The sequence below is a fragment of the Artemia franciscana genome, chromosome 7, assembly GCF_032884065.1.
Source record: "Artemia franciscana chromosome 7, ASM3288406v1, whole genome shotgun sequence".
In the NCBI taxonomy this organism is placed as follows: Eukaryota; Metazoa; Arthropoda; class Branchiopoda; order Anostraca; family Artemiidae; genus Artemia; species Artemia franciscana.
Window position 1 is genome coordinate 21,614,831 of NC_088869.1, and position 22,704 is coordinate 21,637,534.

Here is a 22,704-nt window from a genome sequence, read left to right on the forward strand (position 1 = left end):
AGACTGACTTTTTATTATTGAATCCAATGCCCTTTTAAAAACCATAATATATAAGTGACAAATTATGGGCGCTGACAAATTTTTAATTTGCAAAATTCAAATGGTCTTAATATTAGAGTGTAATCTCAGCAACTTCGTCATTAGAAAAGACAGGAAGACCATATTGAAATTTATCAAAATTAGAAGATAAAATAATTGTCGCTACAACCTGATTTGCCGCGTTCTTCCTACAATCACCTTCAAAACAGGAAGACAAAACAATGGTGCTGGCAGTGTCGAACCAGATATTCAGATTGTATTAATGACATGAGGACTTTATCGCTACTATTTTTTGTTCAATGGTAAGTTAATTCGAATATCAATGAACATGTACTAAACAGAGTCACGTGAACATACTTAGAGCGGAAACTATAGGGATAAATACTTATCCTTAAAAGGTATTCCAATATAAAGATTAGGCTAAAGCTACTAAACTTTGTAGCATCCTTTACTTTGGTTTCCCTTGCCTGAATTCTACCTACATGTCTGTATGAATTTGAAAAGCCTGAACATTGATAAAAGGACATCAATGAAGGCCAGAGGCACCATTTGGGGGGGGGAGAGTTAGGTATGGGCAAATGCCCACCCCAGATTTTTCAGGGGGGGCCAAGCTTCCACTACAAAGGGTCCTTTGTCGTCCATAATAATCCATTATATCCACCATAATCTATTCTGTCCAACTGATTTGAAATTACTGCACGCCTATTACTTTCACCGACGTATTGTTTACTTAAATAAGAAAGTGTCTCACTGAGGAGGGCCAGCGTTTAGTCTGGTTGAATTTTCCACTTTCAGTTTAATCACTTAACCTCGTTGATTATGATCTTTGATGGTATAATTAATCTTAGAGGTCAGTGTTGCTGAGTTCCACATTGGGTTACAGTACATTTCCATGCAACACAGGGGTCCTGAAAATGAGTTTTTACTTAGAATATCGATCGATGTGCTGCCAAAACTCACATTTTTTCTTACGTGAAAGTTGGGGGGCCCAAAATGGAGTTCATGCCCACCCCAAGATTTGGCCCAAATGGTGCCTCTGATGAAGGCAAGTCCTTTTTCTATGCTTTCAAGCTATAAACAAAAATTTAATTTAAAAAAATCCTATTCTATTATTTAATATATATAAAAAATCCAATATAAAGATCAGGCTAAAACTATTAAATTTTGTAACATCCTTTACTTTGGGCTCCCTTGCCTGAATTCTACCTACATGTCTGTATGAATTTGAAAAACCTAAACATTGATTAAAAGACATCAATGAAGGCAAGTTCTGTTTTTTTTTATCACATAAATCTCAGATGTCATCTGAGATTGCATTATATAGCTATTTCACAATAATAATATTTAATAATCATAATAAAGATGCTAAAAAAAAGTTTGCTTCAAGTCTCCTTCTCTCAAGTTGTCAAGAGTATTGCAGCTCTTCTGATGATTTCTAATATTTGTCATAAAATTTTTGGTGTTTTGCTTTTTATGAATTGAAGGCCTTTCAACCCCCTGACACAACTCCCCGGAACATGGGGACAGGGCTTTTAAAATATAACTCAGGAGAATCTAAGGTTTTTATGGAAGTGCTGTTGGTATAAATCCTGGAAAGGGCTCATTTGATTAGAAATTGAAAGTTCTATTTCGATTTTTAATAATCAAAAGTAATAAGAAGGCAAATGTTCCCCTACCCGCGTCCTCTGTTTCCCAAATGTATCTGATCGGAATTTGAAGATATCAGTTTTGTTCAATATAGTCTAAATATCATATAGCGATGCCTCCAGTGTTGGTAAAACCCCCTAGAGCCTGGGGGTAGGGATTGTGAGTTCTAAGTCTTATATGTGTTGCTTTAGGCAAAGACATAAACAACTGTAGAAATATTCATTTTGTAAACTTATAATTCTGATTCATATATTCCGAATTCTGATCAAATTATCAACTTATATTTTTGGTTTCAGAAAATTTATTTCAAAGAGGCCTGTATACATCAACCAGGCAAAACACATCGAAATTTTATCCCCCCCCCCGCACCAAAATCCAAAATAGGTGAACCGTCTTTTGTAAATAAATCAATAATACTTTGGAACTCATTACCTGATAGTTGTGTCACTGCCTATACCGTTCCTAGTTTTAAGACTGAGTTAGTAAACACCTCTTTTTACCATGATGTATATTGTCAACCATAAGTCTACCCTTGATTTTTGTTAAATATTCCAGCAGTTGTCACTTTTTGATTTTTGTTTTGTATGTTATGCTTACAAGCTTTTAGCTTGCAAGCTATCGGATGAATAAATAAAAAAAAAACATGGCTAATAAAAACGAACGGAATTAAAAACTTTGCATGAAAAGAAATTTAATAAAAAAAAACTCATCACCAGCAGAAATGAATTGATATTATAATTCAAACTCAAATTGACCAGAAATTACTATTAAAGAATAAGTAAAATCCAAAACAAACAGAAATTAAAATTAACGATCTTACCAAAAACGTAAATGATAACGAAGGAAAATATGGATGAATAGATAAATCTTGAATAGCTTCAATGTTTGATTATTTATAGTTTTTTTCCCAGAGCCACTTTACATGAAAGGGGTGGTTGTATGAACTTTTGAGGTGGCCCATTTGATTTGAAATCGGAAGTTCTAGTGTCATTTTTAAAAGTCAAAAGTGATTGGAGGGCAACCATATCAAAAATTTTTCATGAAAAGGATGAAATACCCCCTAAGAGTCATATTGCCTTAATGAAAATCACACCGTCAGATTCAGCATACCAGAGAACCCTACTGAGGAGGTTTTAAGTGCCTATGTGAAAAAAATATGAAATTTTGTATTTTTTGCTAGAAGAACGATCACGGATGCGTGTTTTTTTCCATGGGTGATCGTATTGACTGAATGGTCCTAGAATATTGCGAGAGGGCTCATTCGAACGGAAATTAAAAGTTCTAGTTACCTCTTTAAGTGAACACAATAATTTTGGAGGACATCTAGCCCCCCTCTCACGTTCCTTTTTCTCGAAATCGTCAGATCGATATTTTAAGATAGCAATTTTTTCAGCATAGCTGACAGGCCGAACAAGTATGCCTTTGGGGATATCATGACCCTCCCACAGTCCATGAGGAACGTTCTTCAAGTTATAAAATGGGCCTATTGTTTACGTTTAGTATTTGTTATTGGAAAATGTATTGGGAAGTATGCATATATTTTTCGGGGGGGGGGGATTATCTGCTGATGGGATTTCCTATGGGTATATTTTTTCAAGGGAAGAGAAATTTCTAAGGGAAATTTTACAGTGGAAGGATTTTTCTGATTCTTTGTACGAAATATCTCTTATGTATTGGTTTCTCATTGCCGACTCAATTTTATGCGTGGTGATGATAAGGGTTATCGTCGGGGGTAAATATTCACCAGGCTTGAATTGTCTAGAGACTAACCCCTGGGAAGGAGGGTTTTTTCCGTGGAGGAGTAGCCAAATTAACTGGAATTATTTAAAAACGATGAGAAATTAAATCTAAAAAAGCTTTATCAACAAGGTTTTTCCAACTGAAAGTAAGGAGCAACATTAAAACTTAAAACGAACAGAAATTATTATGTATATGGGGGGACTACTCCTGCCTTAGTGACTTAGTCTTCTTGACATTAATCTCAAAACCTATTCTAGCACCTTGAACTAGTAAAACCTCTAAGAGTTCATTCCTTTTGCTCAAACTTTCATCTAGGATGCTTAAATCATCAGTATAATCTAAGTACAGGAGAGTTTTTCCTCCCCATTTAATTCCGTGTTCTCCAATTGCCTTTCCTGTGCTTCTTAAGACAAAGTCTATCAAAAAGATCTATATTAAGGGGGATAGAACACAACCCCACTTAACTCCTGATTTAACACAAAACCAGCTGCTAAACTTCTTTCCTACCTTAACCGCAGCACTGTTATTCTCGTACATAAAACTAATCACTTTAATATAATTTTCTGGTATATTATACAAGAATAAGAATTTTGCTAAAGCTCTTCTATCCACAAAATCAAACGCTTGATAATAATCTATAAAACTGAGGACCAAAGGTGTTTGACAACTAAAGCACTTCTCAATTATTAACCCTAAGAGTGAAAATTTGGGTGACATATCCTCTACCTATTCTAAAACTCCACTGTCCTTCTCTTAAAACTTTGTCTACAGCATCTTTCATTCTAAAAAGTATCATATTCCTAAGTAATTTGCTACATACAGAGACCAGACTAATGCCTTTATAATTACGACACTCGCTTTTATCACCTTCCTTATACAGTGGTTTATAATTAAGGTCTTTCTAAGATTGTTAGGTACTTCCCCTATTTCAAAAATCATATTCATAATCTTGAGTAACTTATTTCTAATTTCAAAGCAACCCTATTTAAGAAACAAATTTACCACACTATCAGCACCTGGACCCTTATTATTTTTAAATCCTTTTAGTATTGTCGCTATTTCTTCCTCACAGAACAAGTCTTCCTTCGCATCCAAGATATCACAGACTTATTTATTTTCCTCTGTATCTTTTCCTGCAACTGTATATCGGTTTAGTACACTCTCAAAATCTTCCACCCATCTCTCTATAATTTTTTCCCTATCACTGATTGTGGCCCCGTTCCATCTTTAACTGGGACAAGTCTGGATTGACTACTCCCTCTCAATTTATTAACATACCAGTAGAATATTTTACTATTATGCCGTCTAGCTGCATCTTTCAGATCCTTGGCAGTTTTATCGATGGCCTTCACTTCAAACTTCTTTAGTTCATATTTTAATGCTTTCGCCACTTTCTTTACATTCCTTTTATTTTCATATGATCTATCACTCATATAATTCTTGTAAAAGGCCCTTCTCTTATATTAAACATAAAGCTTTTTCACTAATATTCCTAACTGCAATCTTAGCTTTCTTCCCTAAGACACCATCAGGAACGTCACAAACTGTTTTTCTAAAATTTCCCAGCCATCTTACGCATTGCCAAATTTTAAACTCTCAATTTTACTATTCAACTGTTCTTGGAAAGTTTGTCTCAAATTCTCATCCTGCAGTCTACCAACATTATAACTTCTCGGGAGGTGGCTACCCTTCGAAAATTGCAGCTTTAAATCCACCCTAGACAACACTTAATGGTTGTTATATTTATTTTTAACATCAATAACAGCACTTCCATATACCCTAGTATCTTGTATTGATCCTGCTAGTTTTCGTTTTACTTTAACATAATCAATGAGGTTTGCCGTCTTATCATCACGTGAATATTTTTGTGACCATTTTAGTGCCATTCTATGACCACACTTCGCATTGAATATAACTAAATTGTTGTACCATAAAATTGCAAAAGTCTGTATCCATTACTGTTTTCTTTTCCTATACAAAATTAATCTAGACTAGGATACTATCTATCCGAATTTCTACCGACCTGGGGGTTAAAATTTCCTAATAAAAACACCATATTTCTACCCAGGACCCTGTCTATTTGCTCCTGTAACTGTAAGTAAAATTTATCTGAGTCACTAGTATCTCGGTCAGTAGGTTCATGAGGGTCATTTACTACTATAACAGACACCCTGAACTTTTTAGTCATCAAATGAGCAATTAGTGTTCTATTATTAATACCTTTCCAGCCTAAACAAGACCTAGCAGCTTTGTCATTCATAATGAGCCCAACTCCCTGTCTATGTACTGAATCCTTCCTGCCTGACTAAACAAATTTTTACATCACTTAATTTCATTCTTCCTACCAGTGGAATATGGATTCTTGAAACTCACACTAGGTTCAATTCGAATCGTACAAATTCGTTGGTCAAAATGTCGATACGATTGTCATTTTTTACCGTCGTAACATTCCAAGTTCCAATTTTCATGTTCTTTAAATCATTGAATTTATTTTGGCGTCAGGAAAAGCAATGATCCGGGATACCAGTGCAGGACGGGGATCAAAATATCTTCGCAAGTATACACTGAAGCTCTTAAGCCGGCTTAGAACCGGACAGGAAAATGTTCCTGAGACCTCCAGCATGAATGAAGGCTTTGTGCAATCCCGGGCCCGTCTTGGTCACAACATGGTTTCCAGCACTTGGTAATGCTTTTCTATAAACAAAAGTCGAAATCCTGCCAAGACAGTCCCAAGTATATTACCTCTGACTCATTATATATTTATGCTTACATATATTACACTACTGCGGTGAAGTAGTCCATAGTAGATAAATTAGTTATGAAGAGGTTTCTCGTTAGGAAAACTTGTGAAAGGTCCCCATGGACGCAACTCCGAGGCCATGCACGCAGAATTTTTTCTGGTTATTGGGATGGAAGCAGGTATTTATGACTTTGAGATAATTACTTATTACCCAAAACCATCTCAAACCACCAACGTTTTGTTCCATCCTTAGGGAACTTGCCAGATATAAAATTGATAAATTCAAATAATTTCTTCATTTGGGTTTTAAAATTATTTCATAATTTTGCTGGAATATGCTGGATGGTACTCTTATAACTGTTTCTTTTTCTGTGTGACTAAGCAGCTATTCCAGTCTTCCATTAGTGAAACTGGTTACCATGGAAAGTGACGTCATGAAGTACAACGCAGATTGAATGTTTGTACTTAGCAGCCGTTAGATAGCAGTTACTTCGAAAGTTAAAGAAAAAAAAACAAGGACCAGAAAACCTTTCTTGAAGCTCTATAAATAGTTGTTCTTTCTGATTCGGTTGGGAGTAACAAGGATATTTTATTAGGGGCTGCAATAATAAGAAAATTGGGGCTTCTCTTTTCTAGATATTGTACAATTTTAACCATAAATATTTAATTTAAATCTGACATACTTTGGTTCATATCACACCACTAAATATATAAAAAAAACTGGAAATACTCAATAGCTAAGCATGCTAAGCTCCCAAGTAATGATTTTAAAATATTTGCCTAAATGTCATTGATTAATGCCACTTACTACGTTAAGTGAGCATGGTAGGCTGTAGTCGACATTAGCAAGTAAGTTGAGACAAACAGGGTAAGAAAAGCGGAGCCAATACTTACAAATTTTGAAGGCGGGAACAATTATAGTAAATTCTGGTGGAAATTGTGACAGGCTGACACAGGCTTTAACTTGAGATCCCTCTCATATCTGTTATCATTCTCTCCCATTCAAAATTCTGTTCAATTAACAGACTTGTTTAGTCTTCTAGAAGTAACATCAGCAATCTACATAAAATCAGAGACCACAAGATGTATGCTTTATCAAGCACTTGACAAGCAGCGTAAAGCAGATGAATTTACAGATGTCGTATTTAGGACACCGGATGGCAAAAATTTTTCAGCTCATAGGATTGTCATTGCAGCCGAATCCAAACAGCTGCAGCGGTTGCTTAGAATAGCAGAGCAGAAAGCCATATCACAAACATCACAAAATGGAGGTACTGGACATACATTAGTGGAGGATTCAGAACTATTTGATTATGACACATACCCAGAGCCTGACACAGATAACATATTGGATAGGTCCAGTAGAGTAAAGAGAAATTCTGGATTATGGCCAGCTTCAGGAAAATTGGTGCAAGGTAGGATTATTTTTTTTATTTTTGCCAAGTTCAAGGGCTTAAATAGTATGCTACTAGTTGCTTGGAGTAAACTAAAAATTGGGTTGCGATAACTCAGGAGGCGCTCCGTCATCATATATTTTACAAGAGAGTGGTCAGGCTGAAAAAATTTTTTAGGTTTTCAAGATGTAACTAGGGTAAATTTTGACATAAAAAACTATGGTAATTATGTATGATATCACCGAAACTCAAATTTACGCTGCGTAAAACTCGACATCAAACCGGTTTTATTTTTGTCAATATAAAAACAACGAGTTTACACTCACTGGAAAACAAGTGGCGGATGACAGAACACATTTGAATTGCATAATCTGGGCTATAAATTTGCACATAAGGGGGGCAGGGGTTAGATAGATAAGATAAGATATTTATTTCAAAAAGATCACAATCACAAGCCCTCAAAGGGCCGAATTCGGACTTCGGAGTCGACTAACAAAGCAAACAAAGCAAAAAACACTAATAATAATGATTAATCAAATTATGAGCAAAAAAAAATCTGTCAAACTAAACTTGAACAAATACAAGTCAGAAAAAAAGGAAAGGGGACAAAAAATCTAACAATACAGAAAAGAACAAGAAATAAACATATATATCTACAAATTAAAAGGGACACTAAAAAAGTCCAAAAACTCACAAAAAAAAGAACGAAGCATAAAACAGACGAAAAACAAATATGATTAAAAAGGAAACTAAACCAAAACAGCAGGGAGCAAGCAAATTAGTGCAACGACCTAAAGCACCTCACAAGAAAAAAAAGGGGGGAGAAACTAGTTGGGTATTTTAATTATTTTTTTCTGTGATGAAGAGGACAAAGGTTTTTTCATATCTGGAAGTAACGCAGCGAATGGGGGATAAAACTGGGATAGGCTCAGAAACAGCTCGAGGCTGTCGTAATCTGGATGGTGAGTGACGTTTGGGGAAAATACTTGCCGTCCGAGGGTTCATTATTGTATTTTTTTAAAAACGGAGGCACAACGACGACCTCCTTTGCTGAAAGGTTTCCAAACTAGCTTTTCTTAGGAGCAGAGAGTAAGGCACCTTGCTTTCTCTGAAAATTTTTTGCAAGGCTTTTTTTGGGATTGACTCAATTTTGTCTGATTCTTCACGGGAGATGCCAGGGTTCCAAACTAGACAAGCATATTCAAGATGCGGGCGGACAAAAGACGTGTACAACCTTAAGGAGTGAGAAGGGGGGACGCTATATTTATTTAGGAGCTTAAGGAGGGTGATAGACGCATTAGTTTTATGGATGATATCTTTAACTTGGATATCCTACTTTAAATTTGAAGAAATTGTGACTCCAAGTAATTTAACCGAGGACGCATAAATTTCAGGAGGGATAGGATTAAAAAAACAAGGCGAGGATTTGAGGAAACAAATCGACATTATCATTGATTTAGAGGGGTTTACTGTCATATCTAGGTCCAAAGCCTCATTTCCAATTTCATTGAGGATACTCATAGGGTCGCTTATTAAATTTCTGAGGCAACTTTCAACAATTTTTAGGTCATCAACAAATTTCCAACGGTGAGGAATTTCCTTCGCGAGGCTGTTAATCATGACTGAAAAAAGGAGGGGGCCTAGGAGAGTTCCTTGGGGTATGCTATTGTAGATATGGAGAGGATTTGAGTAATGGTTCTGGTATTTAACCACCTGCGATCTATTTCTTAAAAAAGAGGCAGTAAGGGATAGATATAGCTTGCTTTCTAGTTTCTCAATTAAAATATTGTCGTTAAAAAGGTCAAAGGCTTTCTGAAGGTCAATAGAAATTAAGTTTAGCCAGGAATTAGGCTTTTCGAGGATTTTCCCGATGTGGTCAATAAGGGAAACGAGGTAGTGGGAAGTAGAAGTTGATTTTAGGTTTCCGAATTGTTTCAGGCCAGTAAGAGGTAGGATTTTTTCCTTTAGCAAATCTGCAAGGAATCCCTCATACAATTTTGAAAAAATAGGAGTAAGCGTAATAGGTCGAACGCCTTCAAAGCCAGGCTTTCCCTTTTTCTTTTTCAAAGGTGTAATGAAACCCTGTTTCCAAATTGTTGGGCCCAGACTTGGTAATTTCGTTAAACAGGACAGACAAGGGCTTAGACAGGAAGTCACCAAATGCTCTAATAAGAGGAAGCGGGATATCCAAAGGACAAACATTTGTCTTTCTTAGTTTATCAATTTTTTTTCAATCTCAGACGGAGAAACAGTCGGGAAAAAGAGGTATGGGGCTCCTGTTGATAATTGGATTGGTAATGCTGGAAGGCTCTGGACAATGGAAGCGAGAAATTTATTTAGACTATTTGCAGTAACATCAGGGGGCTCTGGTAAGTTGAAATTAAGCTGGTCAAGACTCCTGCCACACAGCTTTTTAACCTCGGAATACCAGTTTTTTGGCTTATTAGTGAACAATTTTTCGATCTTATTTTTGTAGTAGGATCGTGCCAATTTACGAATTTCTCTTTTGATTGATTTTCTTAGTATATTGGCTTTATCGAGTTTACCATTTTTAAACAGCTTCAATTTGGTTCTAATTAGTGTTTTTATTGTTTGATTAATAAAGGGTTTATCACTTGAGCACCTTCTAAACCTTTTTTCTGGGAAACAAATTTAATATTTATCTATTAGCTTTTTATGAAACGTGGCTGTTTTCCCATCAAGGTTTTGTAAACTATAAATGTCGAACGAATCTTCAGTGCTCAACCACATACCGAAAGAAAGAAGACCAGAATTTTGAAGAGGGTGGTAATTGCTATAAGGTATTGAGAAAGTATGCTTAAAATTTGAGGAGGGGGACAAAAGAATGGATAGATGATAACTCCCACCTAATGGGGGCAAAGTTGAGAGAGGGCTGTAAAAATTGTACATATTAGTTAAAATAACATCAAGAGAGGTATTACCCCGAGTCGTCGGTGTTTTGACAATTTGCTTTACTTTAAGTGAAGCACAAAAAGAATCCATTTTAAGGTCGTTGGCATCGCCAACTAAAAAAAGGCCTGCATTGGGGTACTTAGAAATAACAAAATCAGCACTTGCCTGTAACTGCTGGATAAAATTACGTTTTGACTCGATAATTTGACTTGGGGAGTAATAGAAAACAGCTTTTGCAATAATACTAAATGGACGAGGGAGTACTTTTGGTCTAACGCTTAGCCAGAGGATTTAATCATACTCGGATAAGTTAGGGACTTGAATAACCTTTGGGTAAAGGTGACTCTTAGTAAAAAACAAAACTCCGCCACCTTTTTTCCCGAGTGGGTGGTCTGAAGGACGGAGTTTAATGAAATCTGAATAATTTGTCAGGCGTAGGGACCCTGGGTCATCGGATTGAACTTCAGTAACAGCTATAATATCTATCAAATTTGATTCTGAAACCACCTCGAGTTCAGTAGCCTTCTCAAAATTAAGACTTTCAGCATTAGTAACTGAAAATTCAGGAAAAACAAATCGATTGGGGAATGCGACAGGGTTCGTTCTGATGGATTTGAGAATTTCCTGGGTAGGATTTTAATTTAATTTTATTATGCTTTGGAGAAGAAGGGTAAGAGAAGGATTTGCTTTGGGGATTTTGATGTGGGGGACGGGCAAGGATATGGACGAAGCACGAGGACTTATTATATGACAGTTATTGAATGCAAAAAGTCTCAGACCTGAGTCACGTTTACAGGGTAGGCACGAGGGATAGAACGAATGGGCTGGGGGTGGGGTTTCGTAAGGTGCTGGGAAAGGGGGGCTGGGTGGGCATAGTGATTCATGTCCGTCAAGAAATTGCTGGTTTGGGGGAGAGTAGGGAGGGTATGGGGCAGCATACTGCAAGGGTGAAGGAAATAGGACTTCTGCATACGGAAAGGAGAAGGAGATAATAAGGGACAAGGGGGGTGAGTATGTAATCGGGAAGGGTTTATTATTTGTTGATCTGCGAATGCAGGGGGATAAGAGTGGAAGTGGACAGGAACCTGACCAAGAGGAGGAGGGGATCGTGAGTGCCTTCGACGCTGCCCTAAAAAAGGTTGGGTTTTAAACCTACCCCCCGCGTCTGATGATACATGAGCAAAATTACACGACTTAAAATGCTTAGTAAATTTAGCAGGATTAAGTTGGCTTCTGGGCAGCCCAGTTTTGTGGAGCCTACTACGACCTTTAATGGGCGATTCAATATGAGCTTTTGTACAGCCAAAGCACCTTCCACTTGAAAACTTTTTACAAATATCAACATGGGGGTATTTACACAGATTATTTGTACAGCGGCTAAAAACCTAAAATTTACAAATGTGGAAATATTTACAATTCCTAGAAATACATCTACTATCTAAGAAGTTAAAACACACATTAGGTTCATTACGCGTAAAACTATTAAGCTCATCTTTTTGAATATTTGATTCCATTGTGTAAGAATTTCCGCTTGTCAGTTAAACTGCATTGTCACTTTTCAAAGATGTGTCGTTAATTCTGGATTTCAACAAAAAAATTATCTTCGGTTGAAGCGAGGTCAGTATGATTAGGTTGCGTAACCTTTTTAATCCTTTGAGAAAATTCTGACGAAGGAAGTACACTAGCACTTGCTTGATGAACTGAAGAATTTTGGTAAGGAATATTTGCGGAAGTATCAGCTAAATGAAGAATTCTGGGCGGTGTAGGGGATTTTAAAGTATTTATAGCTTCAACAATTGCGAGCTGAAAACTGACTTTTAACAATTTGATTTCTTTGTCCTTGAAAAGATCACTATTCTGGCGCTCGTAAAGATCAGACAAGCTATCATAAAGAAATTCGAGATTAATAATCCGTTTCTTGAGATTGACCATTTCTGGATCTTTTTATAGGCAATCTTCACAGGTATGGGGCTCAAATACACTAGCCTTTTTTGCATTGCACGTCAATTCATCTTTACTGGAGCAAGAAATTTATGGGGTAATTCGGGGTTGATGGTAGGTGGTAATTTTTGCAGAATCAATCAATCCAGGGGAACTATTTTTATCATTATTCGAAACACGAGGTATGGATGGGGAATTAACAATACCAATTGGAACGATCACTTCCAGTTGATTATCATTGGAATTAGTTGAACTTTCTTCAATAGAAATAAGGCGGGACATTTTAACCTCGGGTGGTTGGATCACTTCAGGTTGGCTATCGTTGGTAATAATCTCGTCATTTACGACCATTGTTGATCGGCACTGTACGAATAACCATTTAGGGGTTTTTTAGGCGACTATTTTTTGTGATGCCAGCATAAGGTTACCCCGCCCTCCCCCCAACGTACAAATATGTAGCCCAAATTTGTTTCTAATGTCTTCTATTTTATAATATTTTGGCATTTTTTATTAGGATGAACCCAACTTCACTTCTTAACTGTTGGTGGTATAATACATAAGTACCAGAATTATACTTCCAGCATCATTTACGAACGTGGAAAGAATAAACCAAATATTCTATAAATTTAGAAACCTAATTATTTAAAGTTTTAATGTTGCTGTTTATTTTCATATAAAGACAATTTTTTCTACTTATTTCTTGCGTTTTAATGTCACATTGAGTATAACCAAACAGTTCGTGGTAACGAACTGTAGTAAGGAGCGACCCGGCTCAACAGTAAACGAAACTCTAAAAACAGAATTCGATGCTAAGAGATATATCAAAAGAGTCAAATTTTTATGCTGATTTTAAATATATAAGTTTCATCAAATTTAGTCTTTTTCATCAGAAGTTACGAGCCTGAAAAAATTTGACGTATTTTGGGAAATAGGGGTAACACCACCCAAACGTCATAAGATCTTAACAAAAATCACACCATCGCATTCAGCGTATCAGAAAACTATACAGAAAAAATTTCAAGGTCCAATCTACAAAAATGTGGAATTTCGTTTTTTTTTCCAGAAGACAAATCACGGGTGGATGTTTATTTGTTTGTTTGTTTGTTTTTTTTTCCCAGGGGTCATCGTATCGACCAAGTGGTCCTAGAATGTTGCAAGAGAGCTCATTCAAACAGAAATTAAAAGTTCTAGTGCCCTTTTTAAGTGACCAAAAAAATTGGAGGGCACCTAGCCCCCCTCCCACGCTCATTTTTCCCCAAAGTCAACAAATCAAAATTTTGAGATGGCCATTTTGTTCCACATAGTCGAAAACCATAATAACTATGTCTTTGGGGATGACTTACCCCCCACAGTCCCTGGGGGAGGGGCTGCAAGTTACAAACTTTGACCAATGTTTACATACAGTAGCCTAATGGTTGCTGGGAAGTGTATCGACGTTATCAGGAGGATTTTTTTTTGGTTTGTATGTGGGGTTCAGGGGAGGGGGCTATATAAGAGGAGCTTTCCTTGGAGGAAAATTTCATGGGGGAAGAGACATTCAATGAAAAGGGCGTAGGATTTTCTAGCATTACTATTAAAAAAACAAAAAAAACAAACAGTGAAAATATAAACATGAAAAAGTTTTTTCAATTGAAAGTAAGGAGAAGTATTAAAACTTAAAACGAACAGAGATCATTACGCATATGAGGGGTTCTAAAAATACTTTAACATAAAGAGCGAGGTATTTTAGGAGGAGATAAACACTTCTCTCTTTATGCTAAAAAACTTTTAAGTAATTTCAATATTTATTCTACGGCCTTTCTGATTCAGGGGGACCAACCTGATTCAGAGGGGACCAACCCCCACATATATATAATCAAAAATATAAGAATATAACAGTTCGTTACGTAAGTTAATTCTTAAGTTGCGTATATTTTTTTACTAATAAAACGTTCGTTAAAAATTATAAGATCTAGTTGCTTTTTTAAGTAACCGAAAAATTGGAGGGCAACTAGGTCTTTTTCCCCGCCCATTATTTCTCAAAATCATCTGATCAAAACTAAGAGAAAGCCATTTAGCCAAAAAAAGAATTCATAAGCAAATTTCATTTTAATAATTTATGTACGGAGAACCAAAATCAGACATGCATTAATTCAAAAACTTTAAGAAATTAAGTAAAAAAACAAGTTTTTTGAAATAAAAGTAAGGAGCGACATTAAAACTTAAAACGAACAGAAATTACTCCGTATATGAAAGGGGCTTTTCCTCCTTGACACCCCGCTCCTTGCGCTAAAGTTTGATTGTTTCTCGCAACTCTACTTTTTAAAACAATAAAAAACTTTAGCGTAAAGAGCGGGATGTCGAGGAGGAAACGCCCCTTTCATATACGGAGTAATTTCTGTTCGTTTTAAGTTTTAATGTCGTTCCTTACTTTAATTTCAAAAAACTTGTTTTTTTTTATCCAAAAAAGAGTCAGACTCAAAGACAGACACAGAGACAAGCAAACACACATCAGACACCCAAGCACAGAGAGAGAGAGACAGAGAGAGAGAGAGAGAGAGAGAGAGAGAGAGAGAGAGAGAGAGAGAGAGAGAGAGAGAGAGAGAGATAGAGATTAAAAACTTTAATCTTTAAAGTTCTAAAACTTTAAAATTTTAATAAAACTTTAATCTTTTAACTTTTGATGACAAGGATTAAATTTGATGAAACTTATATATTTAGAATCAGCATGAAAATTTGATTCTTTTGATGTATCTTTTAGCATCAAAATTCGGTTTTTTAGAGTTTCGTTTGCTATTGACTATTAAATCAACTTAGAATCAACTTAGTGACGCCTAAACTTTAGAATCAGCATGAAAACTTAGTGACACCTAAACACACACGTAGTGACTTTTGAAGAATTCAAAAGAATTTTGAAAGAATTCGATCTTTTATGTATCTTTTAGCATCAAAATTCCGTTTTTTTTAGAGTTTCGTTTACTATTGACTATTGACGCCCCGCTCTTTACTCTAAAATGACGCATAAACTAAACTTTACGCAATAGTTTACAATTGACGACCCGCTCTTTACGCTAAAGTTTCTTACTGTTTTAAAAAGTAAAGTTGCGAAAAGGGGTCAAACTTTAGCATAAAGACCAAGGTGTTGAGGAGGAAAAGTCCCTTTCATATGCGGAGTAATGCATACGGAGGCATACGGAGTAATGGCTCGTAACTTTTGATGACAAAGATTAAATTTGATGAAACTATATTTAGTTTAAAAACTAATTATTATATATTTAGATTAAAAACTTTAGCCTAAAGAGCGAGGGATTGCGGAGGCGACAACCCATTTCATATACGGAGTAATTTCTGTTCGTTTTAATTCTTAACATTGCTCCTTACTTTCAATTTAAAAAAACTAGTTTTTTTATTTAATTTCTAAACGTTTTTGAATTAATACATTTTTGATTTTGGCTAAATCTTAAATTTTGTCCTAATTCTTTAAGAATGACCCCTGAATCAGAAAGGCAGTAGAATAAATAGTTGAAATTACTAAAAATACTTTAGCATAAAGAGTAATGTATTTATCTCCTCCTAAAAACTTTGCTCTTTATGCTAAAGTATTTTTAGAACCCCACATATGCGTAATAATCTCTGTTCGTTTAAGTTTTGATGCTACTCCTTACTTTCAGTTGAAAAAACTTTTTCGTGTTTATTTTTTCATTGTTTTTTTATAGCAATGTTAGAAAATCCCGGGCCGTTTTCATTGAATTTCTCTTCCCCCATGACATATTGCTCCAAGAGAAGATACTCCCACATAGCCTCCTCCCCTCAACCCCAACCCAAACCAAAAAAAAATCCCCTGAAAACGTCAGTACACTTCCAAATAACCATTACTGTGTATAAACACTGGTCAAAGTTTGTAACTTGCAGCCCCTCCCCCGGGACTGTGAGGGAGTCATCCCAAAGACATAGTTAATATGCTTTTCGACTATGCGGAACAAAATGGCTGTCTCAAAATTTGTATTTATTGACTTTGGCAAAAATGAGCGTGGGGGGGGCCTATGTGCCCTCCAATTTTTTGGTCACTTAAAAAGGGCACTAGAAATTTTCATATCCGTTATAATGATTCCTCTTGCGAGATTCTAGGACCACTTGGTCGATACGATGACCCCTGGGAAAAAAATAAATAAACACGCACCCGTGATCTGTCTTCTTGCAAAAAATACGAAATTCCACATTTTTGTAGATAAATTTTTTGCTATAGGGTTCTCTGATATGCTGAATGCGATGGTGTGTTTTGTGTTACGATTCTTTGACTTTTAGGGGGTGTTTACTCCCTATTTTCCAAAATAAGGCAAATTTTCTCAGGCTCCTAACTTTTGATGACAAAGATTAAATTTGATGAAACTTATATATTTAGAATCAGCATGAAAATTAAATTTTTTATGTATCTTTTAGCATCAAAATTCCGTTTTTTAGAGTTTCGTTTACTATTGAGCCGGGTCGCTCCTTACTACAGTTTGTTACCACGAACTGTTTGATATAGAAACAATTAGTTTACACTCACTGGAAAACAAGTGGCGGATCACAGAATACATTTGAATTGCATAGTCTTGACTATAACTTTGCACATAAGGGGGGTAGGGGTTAGGTTACACCACACCACCACCCCCCCCCCCAACGTGCAAATATGTAGCCAAAATTTGTTTCTAATGTCTTGTATTTTATAATATTTTGGTATTTTTATTAGGATGAACCCAACTTCACTTCTTGATTGTTGGCAGTATAATACATAAGTACCAGAATTATACTTCCAGCATCATTTACAAATCTAGAAAGAATAAACCAAATATTCTGTAAATTTAGAAACTTAACTGTTTAAAGTTTTAATGTTGCTGTTTTCTTTCATTTAAAAACAATGTTTTCTACCCTATTTCTTGCGTTTTAATGTCACATTGAGTTTAATCCAAAAAAGAGTCAGACTCAAAGACACACACAGAGACAAGCAAACACTCTTCTGACACCCAGGCACAGAAGAGAGAGAGAGAGAGAGAGAGAGAGAGAGGGGGGCAGGCAAACTCCTGATCAGACACACAGGCACACATATAGAGCGAGAGAGAGGGGTGAGAGAGAGAGAGACAAAAAACGTACAAACACACAGAGTCAGATACACAAAGACAGACACAGAGACAAGCAAACATCCAGTCAGACGCACAGGCACAGAGAAAGATAGAGAGGCAAATAGTCGCAGAGATACACAGGCAGAGAGAGTGTGAGAGATAAAAACACATGAAAACCCAAAGAGTCAGACAAACACACAAAGACAGACACAGAGACAAGCAAAGTCCCACCCAGACATACAGGCATAGAGAGGGAGAGATAAGCAACAAGCTGCTCAGACACACAGGCAAAGAAAGAGAAAGAAAGAGAGAGAGATACGAAAATCACACAGTCAGACGCACAAGCACACCAAGACAGACACAATTGCAAGCAAACAGCGGTCATACACGCACACAAGCACAGAGAAAGAAAGAAAAACAAACAGAAACTCAGACACACGAACATAGAAAGAGACTGAGTGAAAGAGAGAGAGATAGAGAAAGAGAGAGAGAGAGAGAGAGAGGGAGAGGGAGAGAGAAAGATGGACAAAAACACATATAAACACACAGAGCTAGACGCATATAAAACACAAGCAAAGACAGACACAAAGACAAGCAAAATTCCGCCCAGATCCACAGGCACAGAGAGAGAGAGAGAAAGAGAGAGAGAGAGATATATAGAGAGAGAGGAGAGAGAGAGAGAGAGAGGCAAACTACCACTCAGGCACACAGGGACACACAGAGAGCAAGAGAGAGACAAAAACACAGAAAAATAAAAAACTTAAAACACTTGAAATTTATCAATTAAAAAACGAAAACACTTGGAATTTATCAAATGCATGAGTTTATTCTAGTCAAAAATGCTTTATTAAATTTTTGATACTCATTTGGCAACTACGAGACTTTTAATTTACCCACTTGTTGAGCTGAGTTTTTTATATGCAAAAGAACTTAAATTTAATTTTTAATACTCAGTCACTAATTAAAAGACTCGAAATTGACGAAGTAGATGAGTTTGTTGTACTCAAAAGTGCTTTTATTAAATTTTTGAAACACTTTCGGTTTCTAAGACACTCAGAATTAGCCAGCCAGGTAAGTTTTTCATTGTCAAAACTGTTTTCATTTATTTTCGGTACTCAATCTGCAACTAAAACACTTAAAATTTGTCAACTACCTTAGTTTATTTTAGTCAAAAGTGCTCTTATTCTAACTTTTGAAACTCAGTCAGCAAGTATGCCACTCGGAATTCACCTACAAGCGGAGTTTGCTGTATGCATTGTTGTATGTTGTGTATATTTATTTAACTTTTCGATACTCAGTCACCAATAAAATGACTCGGAATTTACAAAGTAGCTGAGTTTGTTGTAGTCAAAAGTGTTTTTATTATTTCTTTTTTGTTCTCAGCCTGCAACTAAAACACTCGGAATTTATCAACTACCTGATTTTATTGTAGTCAAAAGTGCTTTTATTCAATTTTTTATACTAAGTTAGTAACTAAGATACTTGAAATATACCAAATAGCTGAGTTTGTTGTATGCAAAGTGCTTTTATTTAATTTTTGATACTCAGTCATTAAGAGCTTGGAATCGACAAAGTAGCTGAAATATCTGTTTGAAAAAGTGCTTTTATTTTTTTGTACTCAGAATGCACCTAAAACACTTAACATTTATCAGCTAACTGAGTGTACTTCAGTCAAAGGTGCTTTTATTTTCATTTTCGAATGGCAGTCACCAACTAAGACATTCAGAATTTTCCTATTAGATGAGTTTGTTGAATGCAAGACTGCTTTGATTTAATTTTGTTATACTCGGTCATCAATTAGAAGTCTCAGAATTTGCAAAGTTTTTGTGTTTGTTGTACCCAAAAGAGCATTTATTTAATTTTTCAATAGGTAGTCAGTAGCTAAAACATTCAAAATTTACCAGCTAGCTGAAATTATTGCAGTCAAAAATGCTGTTATTAATTTTTGGTACTCAGCTAGCAGCTAAAACACACGGAATTCATCAACCCGTGTTTACTGTAGCAAAAAGGGCTCTTGTTAAATTTTTGGTACTAAGTCAGCAACTAAGACACTTAGAATTTACCTAATTGCTGAGTTTTTGGTATGCAAATCTGTCTTTATTTTATTGTTCGAAGCTTAGTCCCCAATTAAAAGACTCAGAATTTTCCAAGTAGCTGAGATTGTTGCCCTCAAAAGTGCTTTCATTGAATTGTTTTCTCTCTCACTGTGCCCTAGTGTCTGGTCAAATGTTTGCTCTCTCTCTCTCTCTCTCTCTCTCTCTCTCTCTCTCTCGTTCTCTTTTTCGTTCTCTTTCTCTTACCATCCTCTCTAAGCGAGAGGATGTTAAACTAAGGACGGTCAATGGTACTTGATCAAAGGATTTCATTGATATCAGCGAAATTGTAAAACTAGATTTTTCGGTTTGCCCCAATGACCAGGTTAAGTGTGCTTTTTGCGCAGGTCTGTTCAGAAAATGGGAAGAGGGGGATATGCTTATAGGTGACCATATGAAATGTTGCGAAACTTATTTTTTCAAGGTTCTGATGTGGGAAAAACTTTAGTGAAACCGTCTGCTTTTACTTGAGGTTATGAAATTTGTGAGCGATGCCTGTGACTGCCTTCCTGTGTTTCAAAATTAAATTCTGCTCTCCAAAAGAATTCCCACAAAAATATAACCTCCCCAAAAAATCCAAGTTGCAAAAAATATATCCAATAAGATTCTAAGTAAAGAAAAATCTAAACCCCAAAAATAATTTCATGTCAAAAAAAATAATTCCATGTCCCCCCAGAAAACCATTGAAAGCTCAAAAAATTGGGGGGGGGGGATCACTTGGGGCCTGGAAGAGGACGTGGATTCCTGGAGGGGGAAATGGGGTCCAGGATGAGGACATGGTAACCAAACTAATAAACAAGCCCTGGTAAGGGAAAATCAGGTGTGTTCAGTACCATTACATTACAAATAGAATACTTGGTCAGTTGTAGTCATTACAATTTATGGACATCGAAACGAGTTTCATTGATCATAAAAAAAACATGTCAGTCAAGTAAGCATATCAAATCACTGTGGTATACATATTCTGAGAATGATGCCAAAAAAGACGCCAGGAAACAATCACTTAACTAGTTACGATTTAGTGACACTTAACATCAGTTGGCTAGCGTCCCAGAAATAATATATTGATTGCCTAGAATATATTTCTAGATACATGATATTATCAATGACTTGTAGGCTCAGTCAACTACCGTCTTGTTCTTATACTACAGGGAAAGTTAGGTCCCACAATCGATTCCTATACCAGGCATAAATTCCATGAAATCAATGGAAATCGACTCAGAAGCTGAAAAAGGTGTCGTTGAAAAATAAAACTTGTCGTCATTTATACTGTAGTCAGTAATAACACCGTCTATGGCTTTGGATAAATATTTGGCATTCAAATGAATCCATCACAGGAGGTTTTACGCAAGATACCGATTACAAGACCATAGTATCTAAGGACCCATTTCGCTGAAAAATAACAGCTGGCAAGCGATGTTTCCCTGAAAGGTTCTTATCACTGGAAGCTGATATAATGCAACATGTGTGTCACGAAAATAAAGGGGTAAATGTGTCTCTGGAGTATTGCCCAGAAATAACGCCTGGCAAGCGGTGTTTCCAGGAAAGTCGTTGTCTCAAAAGACCAGATGTGATGCATCGGTAACCCTAATAAAAAAAAGTATAGTAACAGTATCACTCTTTTTACATACTGATTCAAATCGTTTTCTTCACTATATTTAACTAATACATTTAATTCATCTTGTGTCTTCGTATATGCATTGAATTCGCTATTACTACAAAGTATAACTTTTCTTCCAACTCGCGTTTCTCAAAGATATCACATATCTTGGAACCATCTCATCCCATTCAAGGGTTAGCCGACAACCCACTGCAACATTGAGCACTCTTGGTTTCATTTCATTGCTGCTAGCACCGTCAAATTTCAACAGGGTAAAATCATTCATATCCATCATTAAAAAATATACTAAGAACAAAAATCCATTTTCAAAATGTTGACGCACTGAAATATTTTCCAATACTGAGATAAGTGGACCAAAACAAATCTTGCGTAAGCTCTGTTAAAACATACGTCACTGACGCACGAAATTACACCATCCTCATTAAATTTCCAAAGGTAAACAATAACATCCCCAAAAGTAGCAACTAGGTATACATGATAGATCAATAATCAGTAATACCTGCTGGTTCCTAGGGCGGGCTGAGGCTAGATCGGGTTGCTAGGGTGCCATTGAATATATTGGGCCTACGCTACGGTTCAGTTACTCCTTGGCATTCAATCATATCATAGTGTATGTATGTAGCTAAACATTTGTAATTGCGCGTGTGCGAAGGCGGAGACATGAAGAAAAGTGTGCGACTAATGTGTCCCAAAACTCTTTAATGGAGAGTATAGGAAGTTTTGCTATTGCATAATATTTATACTGTGCTAAACAAATCAGATTGGAAGGGAAGCGAGCAGACACCAAAACATATGCACAGTTTTGTATTTAAGCAAAGTGGTGCTACAACTAAAGTGGTTAGTGTACTGGATCTATAATCCTATGTCCTACAGGGCAAGGGTTCTTGTGTCAGTCCAAATGGCTTAGTCCTAGTGTCAACAACTTTTGGTTTGAGGAAGGTTTCGGCTACATGATCTGGAAAATCATCTAGAGTCGAACAAGCTCAAAACGGGAACCAGGAGAAACTTGCAGAAGGTAAGCAGGGAAGGTGTGCAAAGCTCAATATAGCTGGCCCATAGTCCCCCATTGCACTTCCTCACCGAAGGATAATGTGTTGAAAGTTAGCAGGGCTAGTTTGGACTGTGAAATCTGATAACGCACTTCTTTATCATTACAACTGTAGCACATGTCTAATTAACAACGCCTTCTATCAGTCATATTTATAGAAACAAACGATGGGGAAGGCATATAATCTGATCCAGCAAGTTTTTCTGTCGTTGGGAGCAACCACACCATCATATTATCAGCTTCTCGTTCAGTTTTCCTTTCCTCTTCAAAACAAAAAATATAGTGTCGTTTGCGCATAAAACGAGTACTGAATTCAATGGGTTTTTGAAGACTTTACCGAAAAGTTCTTCTATAATCACAAACTGGGGTTCATTAATCTCAAATCAGTGTGCTCAATAAATATCACAAAAACAATGCAAAAAATGTTTTGCTTTCTGAAATATTTTT

The 22,704-nt window shown here is 36.2% G+C and overlaps 1 protein-coding gene across 1 annotated transcript in view; it reads left to right on the forward strand.

Annotated features, from left to right (window-relative positions):
* The first annotated feature begins 208 nt into the window (after nt 1-208).
* LOC136028989 (uncharacterized) overlaps nt 209-22,704 on the forward strand; it is a 52,167-nt gene continuing 29,671 nt past the window's right edge. The window contains exons 1-2 of the mRNA XM_065706988.1: nt 209-341; nt 7,202-7,581. Coding sequence (XP_065563060.1) covers nt 307-341; nt 7,202-7,581 — 415 coding nt within the window. The 5' untranslated portion in view covers nt 209-306. The remainder of the gene's footprint in view (nt 342-7,201; nt 7,582-22,704) is intronic.